General features: G+C 34.6%; 1 protein-coding gene across 3 annotated transcripts; it reads right to left on the reverse strand.

The window, feature by feature from the left end:
• Positions 1-12,169, reverse strand: LOC110693557 (katanin p80 WD40 repeat-containing subunit B1 homolog). 3 transcript variants are annotated; one of them, XM_021870686.1, is made up of 17 exons: positions 11,467-12,169; positions 10,829-10,959; positions 9,707-9,824; positions 9,217-9,443; positions 9,014-9,116; positions 8,037-8,107; positions 7,462-7,536; positions 7,188-7,331; positions 6,878-7,061; positions 3,743-4,363; positions 3,276-3,412; positions 1,709-1,834; positions 1,459-1,533; positions 1,238-1,350; positions 876-992; positions 674-742; positions 1-446 (listed from the first exon to the last, which is right to left on the reverse strand). In XM_021870686.1, exons 1-17 carry the CDS (start codon positions 11,489-11,491, stop codon positions 380-382), a joined length of 2,403 nt encoding a protein of 800 aa, XP_021726378.1. In that variant the 5' UTR covers positions 11,492-12,169; the 3' UTR covers positions 1-379. The 3 variants fall into 3 exon arrangements, with proteins under 3 accessions (XP_021726378.1, XP_021726377.1, XP_021726376.1); XM_021870685.1 differs by having other exon boundaries at positions 3,276-3,415; XM_021870684.1 differs by having other exon boundaries at positions 3,276-3,556.

A 12,169-nucleotide genomic window follows, 5' to 3' on the forward strand; every position in this document is an offset into this window, starting at 1 on the left:
TCTTAAGAATGGCCCAGCATGAATAACCTGGGCGTTTTTTTCATTGAATATGAAGTATAGGACACATACATCAGATGCACAGATAGTTACATGACAATGATTAGCGCCTAGAGCTACAGGGGCAGCGCCCATCTAGAAAAGAATGGCATTGAATGAAAAGCTTGCGCATCCTTTTGATGGACTGAGAATGATACAAGGGTACAACTAATGGATTATTTATGGCACTGATTCTTGATGATTGGCCACCCCGAGATATTAACAGGCGATGGAAGAAAAGCAAAAATCAGGACTTTAGAGTTTAGAATCGTCAAAATCTCTGGCTCATCGCGACAAGGAAACATAATCCTTCCTCACTGTTCCAAAAAAGTCATCGCATGAATTATATGCTGTGATCTTGAAGAACTAGATTCAATTCCAAAGCTGATCTGGCAAGTGATTCACTCTTCCTGCATACAGAAACAGCTGACCTTAGCTGTGGTCAAGTAGCCACAAAAAAGGATGAAATAATTTGGGCTTTCAATTATCCATTTAAGGTTATGGGAAAAGTAGTATAAATGCACAAAAAAAATCTTCCAATTTATATAGCACAAGCAATAATAACATTAAATGACGAAACAGCAAAGATAGCTCAGCATTGATCCTTTTCACAACATAAACCTAGTATGCAAGTTACCTGGACAGTGCAGGAAGAAGGCCTTGTATCTGCTGCAGCTGGACAAAACACTGTTTGCAGCACGCAATCCTGTTGATTTTGAAGAATAAGCGATATTCAATATGCATGAAATAGCTATACGGATAAGAGTGATGGCCTATTCCTAGCCAGCCTCCCTTTTAAAAAAGAAAGGGAAAGCAAATTTGGAGATTGGAGAGTATACCTTTCTTCTTGATGAAGATCAACGCCCACAGAAGGAGGTGCTGAGATGGTTGAGCGAATTGTAGGTCCCAAAAAGGCAACAAGTTTGAGCAACAATTCCAGAGACATTTTTGCATGCCTGTAAAATATGGAAGTGAAATCACGATTTGAAAGATCAACCTAATGCCCCTTACCCAGGTTTAAGCAACTAGCTAAGAAGAGTAAATGAACTACGCTCTCATATACTGCCAGCTATTGATGTAGGAGTCCAAGATCACTCTTAAGCCTCCCAAAGAACTGCAAACTCAATTTTGCTTACTGACCCTCCATACGCCAAAAATTTTATTAAATACATGCACAAGCCAGAAAGTATGTTTAAATTACCTTTCCAACTTGCTGTCCAGGAGACCCACCAATATAGGTAGCATACAAAAGAACAAGTCCATGGTAACAATTTCCATTCTCTCCATGAAAACACTAATCACATCAGCCTGGACCTGAGCCACAAGGAGGAAAATATGCAATTTTGAGATTATTTCACCATAGGAGTATAAGCAAGATCAAATATCAAGCTCAAACAAAGATTAAAAGATAAAAGTACTCACCGAATGATCGGGTAACTTCTTCAATGATGTAATGGCACCTTTTATGTCATTTCGTTCCCACAAATGCCGCACCATCTGAATATCAATCGAATTATTAAAAAATATGGTTTTGAAAAAATCATATCCAGATTTTTATGAAAATTATGTAAACTAAGACCAAATCACAGTTATGATGTCGATTGGAGAATCGTTTCTTTATGCCATGCTGTCAATTGAGATAATACTTCATAGAACATAGCCAGAAAATTACCTGTAACTTTTTGAGGCGAGAACGAAGACCATTCAGAAGAGCATCATGATTCTGCATAAGATCTTCAATAAAATATGCATCACTTTCTGAGGCTGATTCTCTACCAGAAACTTGCGGTTCTTCTTTCTGATAAAGTGATAACCAAGCAAAGTAATAAAATATAAGATCCAGGATTCCAGATAAACTATAACTAAACAACGAAGTTTCAACTATACCCAAAATTTGCAAATCATATTTCAATACAAGGTCGCAGTTAAGGAAATTCTAGTTCTCACAGACCACAACTATGCATTGATTTCTACATAATCCTCTCAGCCATAAGCTTAAAACAATCCTAAATTTTATACCATTTCACATGGCTGTCTTAGTTGACACCCAAATAAAAATTAAAAAAAAAAATCTCAAAATATCTTATTTCAAAAATAATAATACTTCTAATAATAATAATAATAATAAATTTAGATAAGCTCATCAGATCAAATAGGTTCCGAAACACTAATATCAAATAAAATCAATTGAGATTCAAACAAAACAAATGCAGAAAAGAAAATAAGTTCAGAAATTCAAAGAAAACAAGTTCAAACAAAACAAAATAAGTTAAGGTAAAATAAATTAAGTTAAGATGAAAAGAAGTCCTGACAAAAAAACTTGGGCCCTATTCTCTTAAACTAATTTTTGCTAAACTGAAATTATTCTTACTGAATTGAAATTATTTGTGCTAAACATAAATTATTTTTACTAATTAAAGTGACATTTATTTTAATGGCTCTCTATAATATTTCTTCTATACAGTTACTAATTTAAATCTATTTGTACTGAATAGAAATTATTTTTACTAAACTGAACTTAATTTTACTAAATATTATTCTTTTTAAGGTGAAGAGAACAAAGCCTTGGTTCATGTAGTAACCAAATAAGTACAGATAAGATAAAATAAATCCAGACAAAATTAGATGAGCCATATAGAGCCTAAGGAGTGCTAAAGTTGACTATTTTCAGTACATTTTAGTACAATAGTGTATATCACATAAGGTGACTAAAGGCATTTGAATAGGTAAATCAGAAATATTATGACTCATATTTAAAAAATAATAATAAAAAAAAAAAGTTCAAGTGAAATGAGGTATGCTACTTCTATTGAACTATCTAGCCTCAAATATAGTAACAAATTTGATGAAAAAAAGGGAAAAAAAAATACAAGTACTATATAAAACTCAGCACAAGCAATAAGCAGCCTTAGAAATCTTAGAAGGCATTTCAGTATTTGAGTCGTCCAAAAACTTAACCGGTCCCATTTACAATAAATTCAAGGACAAGCGAGCACAATACACGTATAACAGGATTATTATTCTATTTGTAAGAAAATCGGGAAGCACTAAACAGCAGTTATCAAAACTATCTTAGTTCAAAGACCATAAAGAAAAATTGCTTTCTGTTTGAGGACGGTCTTTTGTTTCTGTGGCAAATAAGGATTATAAGTTGTTTCCATGAGTTGGGAGAGGTTTACTTAAAAGAATGTGAAAAGTAACTTCTCAGAAATTTCATCACATGGAGAGTATAAACATACTAGCATGGCAGAGCTGTTCATCCTATCAGAAATGACCTCAGGGGATACACTGATCGTTTGATCTTCACCACCGCAATATTTTCCCCTTTTTTCAAATTTCTCAACAAGAGAACGTGTCCTTCCAAGAGAAACTGTCACTGCTAAATGAGAACAAAGACTTGAGTTAGGTTTCCCATAATTAAAAGTCGTTTGCAATTCGCAACTTCCAGGATAAGATTTCCCATCTCCATCTGCAACTTTTATATTTTGTATCTCTTTATGGTCAAATGAATCACCAGATACTGTGAACAAAACAAGAGAAAATTACTGAGAATCAGCAAGAAAATAAAAGAAGTGAACCAGGAAGCATCTAAAGTGCTTTTACAAAGACAACTGCGAATGGCCAAACAAGATAGGTCTGCTGGCTGTCAAAACACGCACGCACGTACAAATAACATCCATCTTTATGGAAAGAGGTGAGATCTTACCACTCTGCAAGTTATTATCTATTGGAGTAGATGGATTTTCTTCAAACTGCTCTTCAAAATTTTCAGGAGTGGGATTTCTGTCTTCACATAAATCCCTAGCTCCCACTCCCAGTACGGGCCTATCAAGAAAAGTTGGATCTGCATTATCAATATCATATTTGCTACTGGATGACTTCTTTATGTGCGTAGCCTGTCCAGGCTTTGCAGGTGTCATTGACTCTCTTCTAGAATTGGCAAAACTTCTTCCACCAGAGCTGTCTCTAGCACCCATGTCCAGAACATGCCTATCTAGAAAATTTGGATCTCCAGCATCAACATCAAATTTGCTCCTAGATGACTTTCTTACGTGCAGAGCCTTAATTGACCCCCCACTACCAGGCTTTGCAGGTGTAATTGACTCTCTTCTAGAATTGGAAAAACTTTTTCCACCTGAACTGTCTCTAGGAACAAAGGTTGGGGTAACAAAAGATCTACCACCAGCTTGAACATTAGATTTTCCTGATGTGGCACTAGGTGTACTTTGCTTTTTAGATGATAACTTGGTGGTTTCCTTCACGTCAGACGACATGGCTTTTGATGTATTACGTAAGCGTGTTTTGCGAGAACTGACTGGCTTCTCATCTGCAGTTACAAGGATACATAGACAGTCACTTACACGAGAAACTTGCATTACAAATTGCTCATTAATTGTTGGAAGATTAGGCGTACAGAAAAAAATGAACAGGCATGTAATATGGGTCAATAAGTCTGACTATACTCCTAGTATCCCCAAAAGGCAAAAGATGCATACTAAAGACATCAGCACCATGCCATTTTGCCATAGCATAGTATAAACCATAGACTCACATACAAGTGATACCAATAAAATGAATCTGATTACCTTTTATTCCAAGCAATTCTTGTTGCAAGGAAATCCACATATTGGCATGTGAACCAAGATCAGAATGGTCATTGGTATCAATCTACTATTGTTTAGGACTTTAGGGTGGATTGGATAACACTATAATCCTCAGGTTAGATTTCTCTAATTAGCACCCACCCTATCTCACATCTTGCTTAGTCTATACTTGGACAGTGACATAATACTCGATAGAGGATTGTAATGTTGCTAATTCCAAACAAATGAATAAGAAAAACCCTCGTGAGACCATCATGTGATGAATTAAGTCTCAAAGTAATACTTCTTCTGTTTTTTTTTTTTTTTTTTTTTGACACTGTTTGACTTTTACACTATTCATTAACTACACTATGACTAGCTTTTGTGATTTATAGCTACAATAAAACATAGTCAAGTGGGATCTTGTTTAAAACAACTCCATGTATATTTTATTAATAATTTAATATCCACTTTTTATAATTTTACAATGTCGAGATTAGAGATATTAGTCGTTAAAAGAGTGCGTTGGCAAGCGTGATTATAGAATGGTGTCAACTAAATAAAAACAGAGGTAGTATGAGGCTAACATCTGAGAGAATATGGAACATATGATACTCCGAAATCTATACAGTATACACAACAATCAAGATGCAGGCTGACATATGTTTATCCAGGGGGTTGAAACATCGAAAAAAAAAAATATCAGAAAGGAAATTTCTAAATATACCAAAACTTGGCCCAAGCATAGCCTACCCCACATGTCTAGCAGGCTAGATTATTGTATTGCCCCATGTGATATACATGCTGTTGGGTTTTCTAAAAATTATTATTAAAAAATACCCTAATGGCCTAATCATTTGAACTAAGCAACATCGCTGCAGCCAGCAGTTTTCTTTTTTCCTAGTATTATAGGAAGTAAGTTACAGGTAAATGAAACAGAGTCTGTTAGATTGAATTCAAGTTATCAGTAAACATTTATGTTAACAAAGGCCCAGGCTATGCCTTGTGCCAAGCCCGAGGGATCTTCCAATTTCCAACCACCATATTTTGCCATAACCTTGGCAGGCACAATCCAATTCCCATGCATGTGTACCTTGAGCCCAACCATTCCTAGTTCACACTCCCACCCTAGGCTAGAAGCTGTGGGATCCAAGGCTTTGTTCATTTCACCTTTTAAAATAACATTCCAACTAATGTTCAAATAAGGTGAAGGAATTCAAAGGAGAAGAAAGCCTTAGCACTTGGCATTTTTAGTTTCACATATGCAACTAAAGGAAGACAAAACCTTTGTTGATGACAAAACAAAATAGACCCCACCTCCCCCCCCCCCCCCCCCCCCCCAAAAAAAAAAAAAAAAAAAAAAAACCACCACCAAACTCCAAATTCAGTAAAGTCCTTATGTTATTGGCACAATCTAAGAGGATGCAAGTAAGTGTTAGCTGTTATAGTGATTGATAGTTCTTTTACTAATTCAGCTACTTGTCAAAGTTAAAAGTAGTTATTTTCTTTAAGTACTTGCACTGCTCTAACCCTACCATTAAAGTAATATATAAATAGAAATAAATAGATAAAGTGATAAACAGTTAAACACAAGATTGCCTTACCAGCTAATTTTGGTAGCTTTTTGCAAAACACTACACTAGATAGCTAAATAACACCTTAACGGTGGCCTTTGGAGAACACTACTTTGAGAAAAGCTAATTTTGGCCGCTTTTGCACAAACACTACTATTAAAGCTAATTTTGGTAGCTTTTGCAGAACAATACCCCAAGCTTAAAAGGCTAGCGCTCACCACTACAGCACCAAACACTGATATTTGGTAGTGCTTTGACCCTACATTAAATGCTACTCCATAAACTAGTGCTGACTGCTGAAGTCTGAACATACCCACAAGCAAATCTCGTTAATTCTAATAGCAATTCCCATTCATTATTTAAATGTAATGAGCATCTAACTTTTCCAATTTAGTTATCCACTTATCCTAGTTTGCAGAAAAAAAGGACATACAAAGAAAAGTCAAAATTCCAAAACATAGCAATAATACTCAAGTATTGTTGTCAATTTTCAAAAAGGGCTTCAACATCATTATCATTTGAAAAAAAACAAAAATATCATCTTTAAGCTAGAGCTTCCAAGTGACAAGGAGTTGTAAATGCAAAAAATTGCAGTCATATACTGGCCAGAAAAGGAGTGATGGTAACTAGATGAACCACAAAATATTTCCAGCTTCAATAATCTTTAAAGACAATATGACTTACAGTCCACATATATATTCTTAATATCTTTAGCGTCAATATCTGGGGACGTGGAACGAGAGCTGAAAGAGGACCCAACAGCTGACATTACTTCGGGAGACTGACTTTCTCGCATATCAGCCTTAAACTCAACAGGGTTTCTCTCATGAGGTGCGCCAGAATCAGCAATCCCATATGGCTGAACACGCTTCAAGCATTAAATAAAAGAAAGTTAAAGTTGCACTTTAAATTAAGGTACGAGTGTGTGACACTGTTGATACATGCATGCTATAGTGTTAAGTAGCTTAAACAAAGATAACAGTAAATCACATACTGAGAGATCAGCCACCCAAACACCAACGGAGTTCCGATAGTAAGAGCAACCTATGACCTTTCCTTCATGAATACAGAGATCACCAAGGGTCGACCATCCCATATCAACAGAATCATGACAGATTACAGGCTCCCATGAATAAACCTATTGAATTATAGATGAGTATAATAGCATATAATTGTATTTTACTCAAATAGATAAATAAAAAAATAAGAAGAAGAAAAAAAAAAAAAAACCACACACATAAACAAAAGAATTTTGTTAGTATTCTGACCTTCAGGTTATTGTCATATCCAGAAAAGAGAGTCCTCCCATCAGGATGAAAGGTTAAAGCAAGCACTCCTGCAGCCTGGATGATACAAAAATGACAATTGAAGCTTTGAGGCAAAATCTTGAATTGAGCATCATGTGATGAATAAAGACATAAGGTCCTCAGGCAGCATATAATGGGGTATGATGACACCTATTTTTTCACAAACATTATGAATTATGATGACTAGCCAAGTAGCCATCCTAAGTGAAGAAACTATAATTAACCACCCTGAAAATCTTATTTCAACTTCTCATAACAACTCAATGTACTAAAAATTGGTAAAGGGTGGCTATGAGACAAAGAAATGGACTTGATGATGATCAGTTATAAATTTGAAAATTTTCATTTTGGGGTTGACTGAGAATAATGCCTCCAACAAAAAAAAAATTGTGGCTCAGCCAAGAGGAAGAAATTCATTAATAGCTACGAATGCCTCCACCAGAACCTGTCTAGCACTTGCACTTACCACAAACCATAGCCTAGAATTCAACAGTGATACGACAACGATATTTCAAGTCAATAAGAAAATTTATTACCTCAGCCCTGGCAGATCCAATCATTTCAAAAGTTTCCAAATCCCAGAATTTGACAGTTCTATCCGCTGAACCTGAAAAATGCTATACATAATTAGAGTACAGAAAATAACATCAGCCACTGAAAGGGAACAGCTTAGCACCATTACATTAGCACTAACTCTAAGGGCATAAGGTCTGAGAGGTGCTCAAGTATAGGTTCAGGCAAAGAAGAGCAAAAACAAAAGGAGATTAGACCTTGAAGAAGGATCCATGCTATAATGGACATTTGTGATAAATGATGACGTAACAGCAAAGCACTTCATGACTAGACTGATAATGCTAAATTCATGAGAAAGAAATGGGGCCTCAAACCAAGGAAAGAAACAAAGGCAGCACTTTTTGTGAACCCGACATATTATATTGCTGAAAAGTAAGGACAGCATCAGCATATATGTGAGTGGTGGCTGCTCTGGTAAATGAAGAGCTATTGTTGAAGATACACTTTAATATGGGTAAAAGTGTAAATAACTAAATAGCATAAAACTAAAGACTTCAAAAATGGACTAGTTGGAGTCTTCAAAATCAATTGAAAATCTCAGTTGAGTTCGAGCTTATCACAAATATGTATATACACATTTATTGAAACACTTAACCGAGATGCAAGGATCCTGTGGCGGAAAGATATCCTCCAGCAAGCCTTCCACATGAAAATGCACTTGACTCTGAAATCTGAAAAAGGAAAAATGCATGGGCTCTCCTTTCTACTTGTGCTCAACTGACATAAGCTTTTTAAGCAGGAGCTATAATGAAACTTCAAAAAGATTAAGTTGTTCGACAGTTAAGGAAAATTCTATCTACACTATGACAAAGATAAGTATCAATCTTAATACTAATTGCCACCTTGGGAAATGGTCACTAAGCGAAATAGAGTAATAAATGTAGAGAGAATGTGACATGCAACTTTATAAGCGATCAGTTCTAACCAAATGGATAAGTACCTGTGGCAAGAAGAAACTCAAGTGGGTGGAAGTCTAAGGATGTGATGGAACCATCATGAAACTTGAAATCATGCAACAACTTTCCAGCAGTCAAATCCCAGACCTGTGCAGAAAAGATATATTCTACTTAAGGAAAGCCATCAAGAATCTGCAAATACCTAAGCTATCAAGACGCAAGTGCTTATATTATGTTCTCATCTTACCTTTACAACATTATCGGATCCACCAGAAACAACCCATCGACCATCAGGTGTGAACTTTATAGCATTGATCCCGAGATTGTGGCCCTTATATGTGTGAATACATCCTTTCTTTCTTATATCCCAGATCTTTAGGTCGGTGTCTGCTGAACCAGATGCAAAAAATTCTCCAAAAGGGTGGAATTCAACAGAAGTGCAATTGGATCTATGACCAGTAAGAGTTCGAACCACTACACTTCGAAAAAGCAGTGTTAAAATAAAGATGTACATTTAAAAAAAATTATCAAAAAAAATTCTCCGATAAACCAGAACGTAGAGCTATATAATGAAGTCAATACACAAATGACCAGAAAAGGTGTAAATAACTATACTTCGTATCAATAAAGTAATTATTATCCTAGATTAGATAAATCATCAATGCATTAATTCTACACTACCAAGGGCTACACTGTCCAAAAATTTAAGACAGGAGGTGAGACATTGACAAACTCACTCTTTGCCTCTTCTAGATCCCATAACTTCACTGTACCAGAAGAAGCTCCACCAAGCACCAACACTTCTGTTGAATCGAAGGACAAGCTTTCTACTGGAGTGGTATGACCACATAGGCTCTGCAAAACCCAAGAGCAATAGCTAAGAATAAATTCTAACATAACACCTCAAACATCATAAAGCAGTGTTGCAATCAGCAGGATATGAACAACATCACCCTTCAGCATCATGAATAAATACATCAACCTTCAGCATCATGAATAAATACATCACCCTTCATAACGAAAGAGGCAATTGTACACTCCTCGTTCCTCAATATAACATATCTCAATCAAATTGTTGCTGCTATGAAATACAAGCATTACTCGATATCACTACATTGAGTTCAATGGTGATTTTATAATATCTAATTCGTTATAAAAGAAAAAAAAAATCCATCCATTCTTAAACAAGCAACAAGATCGCAATCTACAAGTGCATTTAATAGGGATAGTAGGATACCTAGGGTATTATTGTAAATACGCATTATATTTACCAACGTATATGAGTATCAGAGCTTTCTAGAGGGTAAGCTGAATTATCACAGACTAAGACCTTAGATTTACCCATTAATTCTTTAAAAAGTTTTCATTTTCCCATTATGATTAAGAAAAAAGGAAAACCCAAAACTTACAATTATCTACAAATCTTCCTTCTAACTTGCACCTATATAAAGGTATCATAGCACATTACTACTATATACAAAATTAATGACCCTAAATCAAAAGTCCCAAAAGCAGCAAAACAGAACGGTTCAATCAAATAAGTGATCAACCCCAACTCGAGTCCAAAGTAGTCAAAACAGCTTAATTGGAATTCTTTTCTGTAAACCTTGCTACTAGCTAGTTGCTACCAACTAATCCCTAACTACATTTACTAAATACAGAAATTTTCCATGAAACTGAACCTAGTTAGACAAACAACCAAAACCCGGCAAAACGACACATCTATAAGACTATAACATCATCATTCACATTAAACTCCAATGTCTAACCACTAAAATGCACTTAATTAACATATTTAAATTTAAATAAAATAATCTCTTCAAAAAAAAAAAAAGTAAATTGATTTAAAAGAAATGTACCATCAAAGAAGTTGGTTTGCCAATTGACCACAAGTTAACTTTGTGATCATCTCCACCCGTCAGAAGAAGGCGACATGCTTTCTTCCCAATCCTAAGACAATTCACATTTGCTGAGTGTGCCGCAAATTCCTCTTTACATTTTATTTTTGGTCAAGAAATTTTCCAAATAATTAATCAACAAATTACACATTCATTCAAAGTTTCACCCAAAAAAAAAAAAAATTAACTTTAAAAAAAAATAAATCAAAGGCCAACCCATTATCCCAATTCAACTAAAAAATTAACCCAAAACAAATACAGAACATGGGAAGTCGGTGGAAAGAGCAGAAAACGCCAAAAAAAAATACAAAAATTACTACTTATTATTTAAATTTCAAAGAACACAAAAACAGATAAATAAACTAATCAATTAATCATGAACCAAACAAGTAAATGGTATAATCAAACTAACATTCCAAGCAATTTCCAGCTTAGATCAGATGAATAACAAAATGAAAAATTGAAGTACATTTAATTTGATAAAAAGAAAAAACCAATTAATTTTTAATTTTTTTCGGATAAAAACTAAAAAGCAGCAATTTAAACTAAATAATTTAAACTAAATAAAGTGAAAATACAAAGGGAGAATTTAAGGATACGGAGCTTGTAAGCACGTTTCGCCATTAAAAGCCAAAAATGAGAATTTAGGAGTTAGATTTTTGGTTAGAGAAGAAAAGGGTACTTTGTGTGCAAGATTAGAAAGCAGAATAATTCTGGGTTTTTTGGGGGATTGAGAATTTAGTGAATAATTTGAAGGATTCGAAGAATGAACAGCAGTGAAGAAGAAAGTTTCAGAGAGAGAAAGTGGAGGAGAGAGAAAGAAGGGATTGTTTGGATTTTGGAAGGACTGAAATAAGACGCGGTAATACAAAATGATTAATTATATCTATGCACGGCTTATGATTTAGTGGAAGTTGGGAGTATTGTATTTTTAGTGTGATCAAGGTTTTTTTTTTTTTGGTTGTATTTCTTATAAATATTTTTTAGTTTATGTCTATTTCTTACCATTTTGGGATATATTACACTATATTACAAAGATTTTTATTTCATGTATAAAATTTGTTTTTCTGTTTTGGTTTTTTTTTTTTTTTTGAACTTAAATCTACTTGAATATTTACTAAAGATCGAGAAAGATATAAGAGTCATAGTATTTGGATTTTGGCATGTGCAAGGATAAGACATGTAAATTCCTTGCCAAAAATTGGTAGAAAATTGGAGTCTAGGGAATAAAAGGTGACTATATATTGGCTTTATACTAATTCAATTACATTTTTTATTGTTGGATATTGGTCTATTTTAAAT

This window comes from Chenopodium quinoa, unplaced genomic scaffold, assembly GCF_001683475.1.
Source record: "Chenopodium quinoa cultivar QQ74 unplaced genomic scaffold, ASM168347v1, whole genome shotgun sequence".
Taxonomy (NCBI): Eukaryota; Viridiplantae; Streptophyta; class Magnoliopsida; order Caryophyllales; family Amaranthaceae; genus Chenopodium; species Chenopodium quinoa.

What these genes read in the sequence shown, in the direction of transcription:
- LOC110693557 (XM_021870684.1), bottom strand. Translation starts at nt 11,491, where the DNA reads ATGGCGAAACGTGCTTACAAGCTCC. An exon ending in GGATCTAGAAGAGGCAAAGA is followed by an intron (nt 9,444 to 9,706) that starts GTGAGTTTGTCA and finishes TTCGAAGTGTAG; the next exon opens with TGGTTCGAACTCTTACTGGT. An exon ending in GATCTTCATCAAGAAGAAAG is followed by an intron (nt 743 to 875) that starts GTATACTCTCCA and finishes CAAAATCAACAG; the next exon opens with GATTGCGTGCTGCAAACAGT.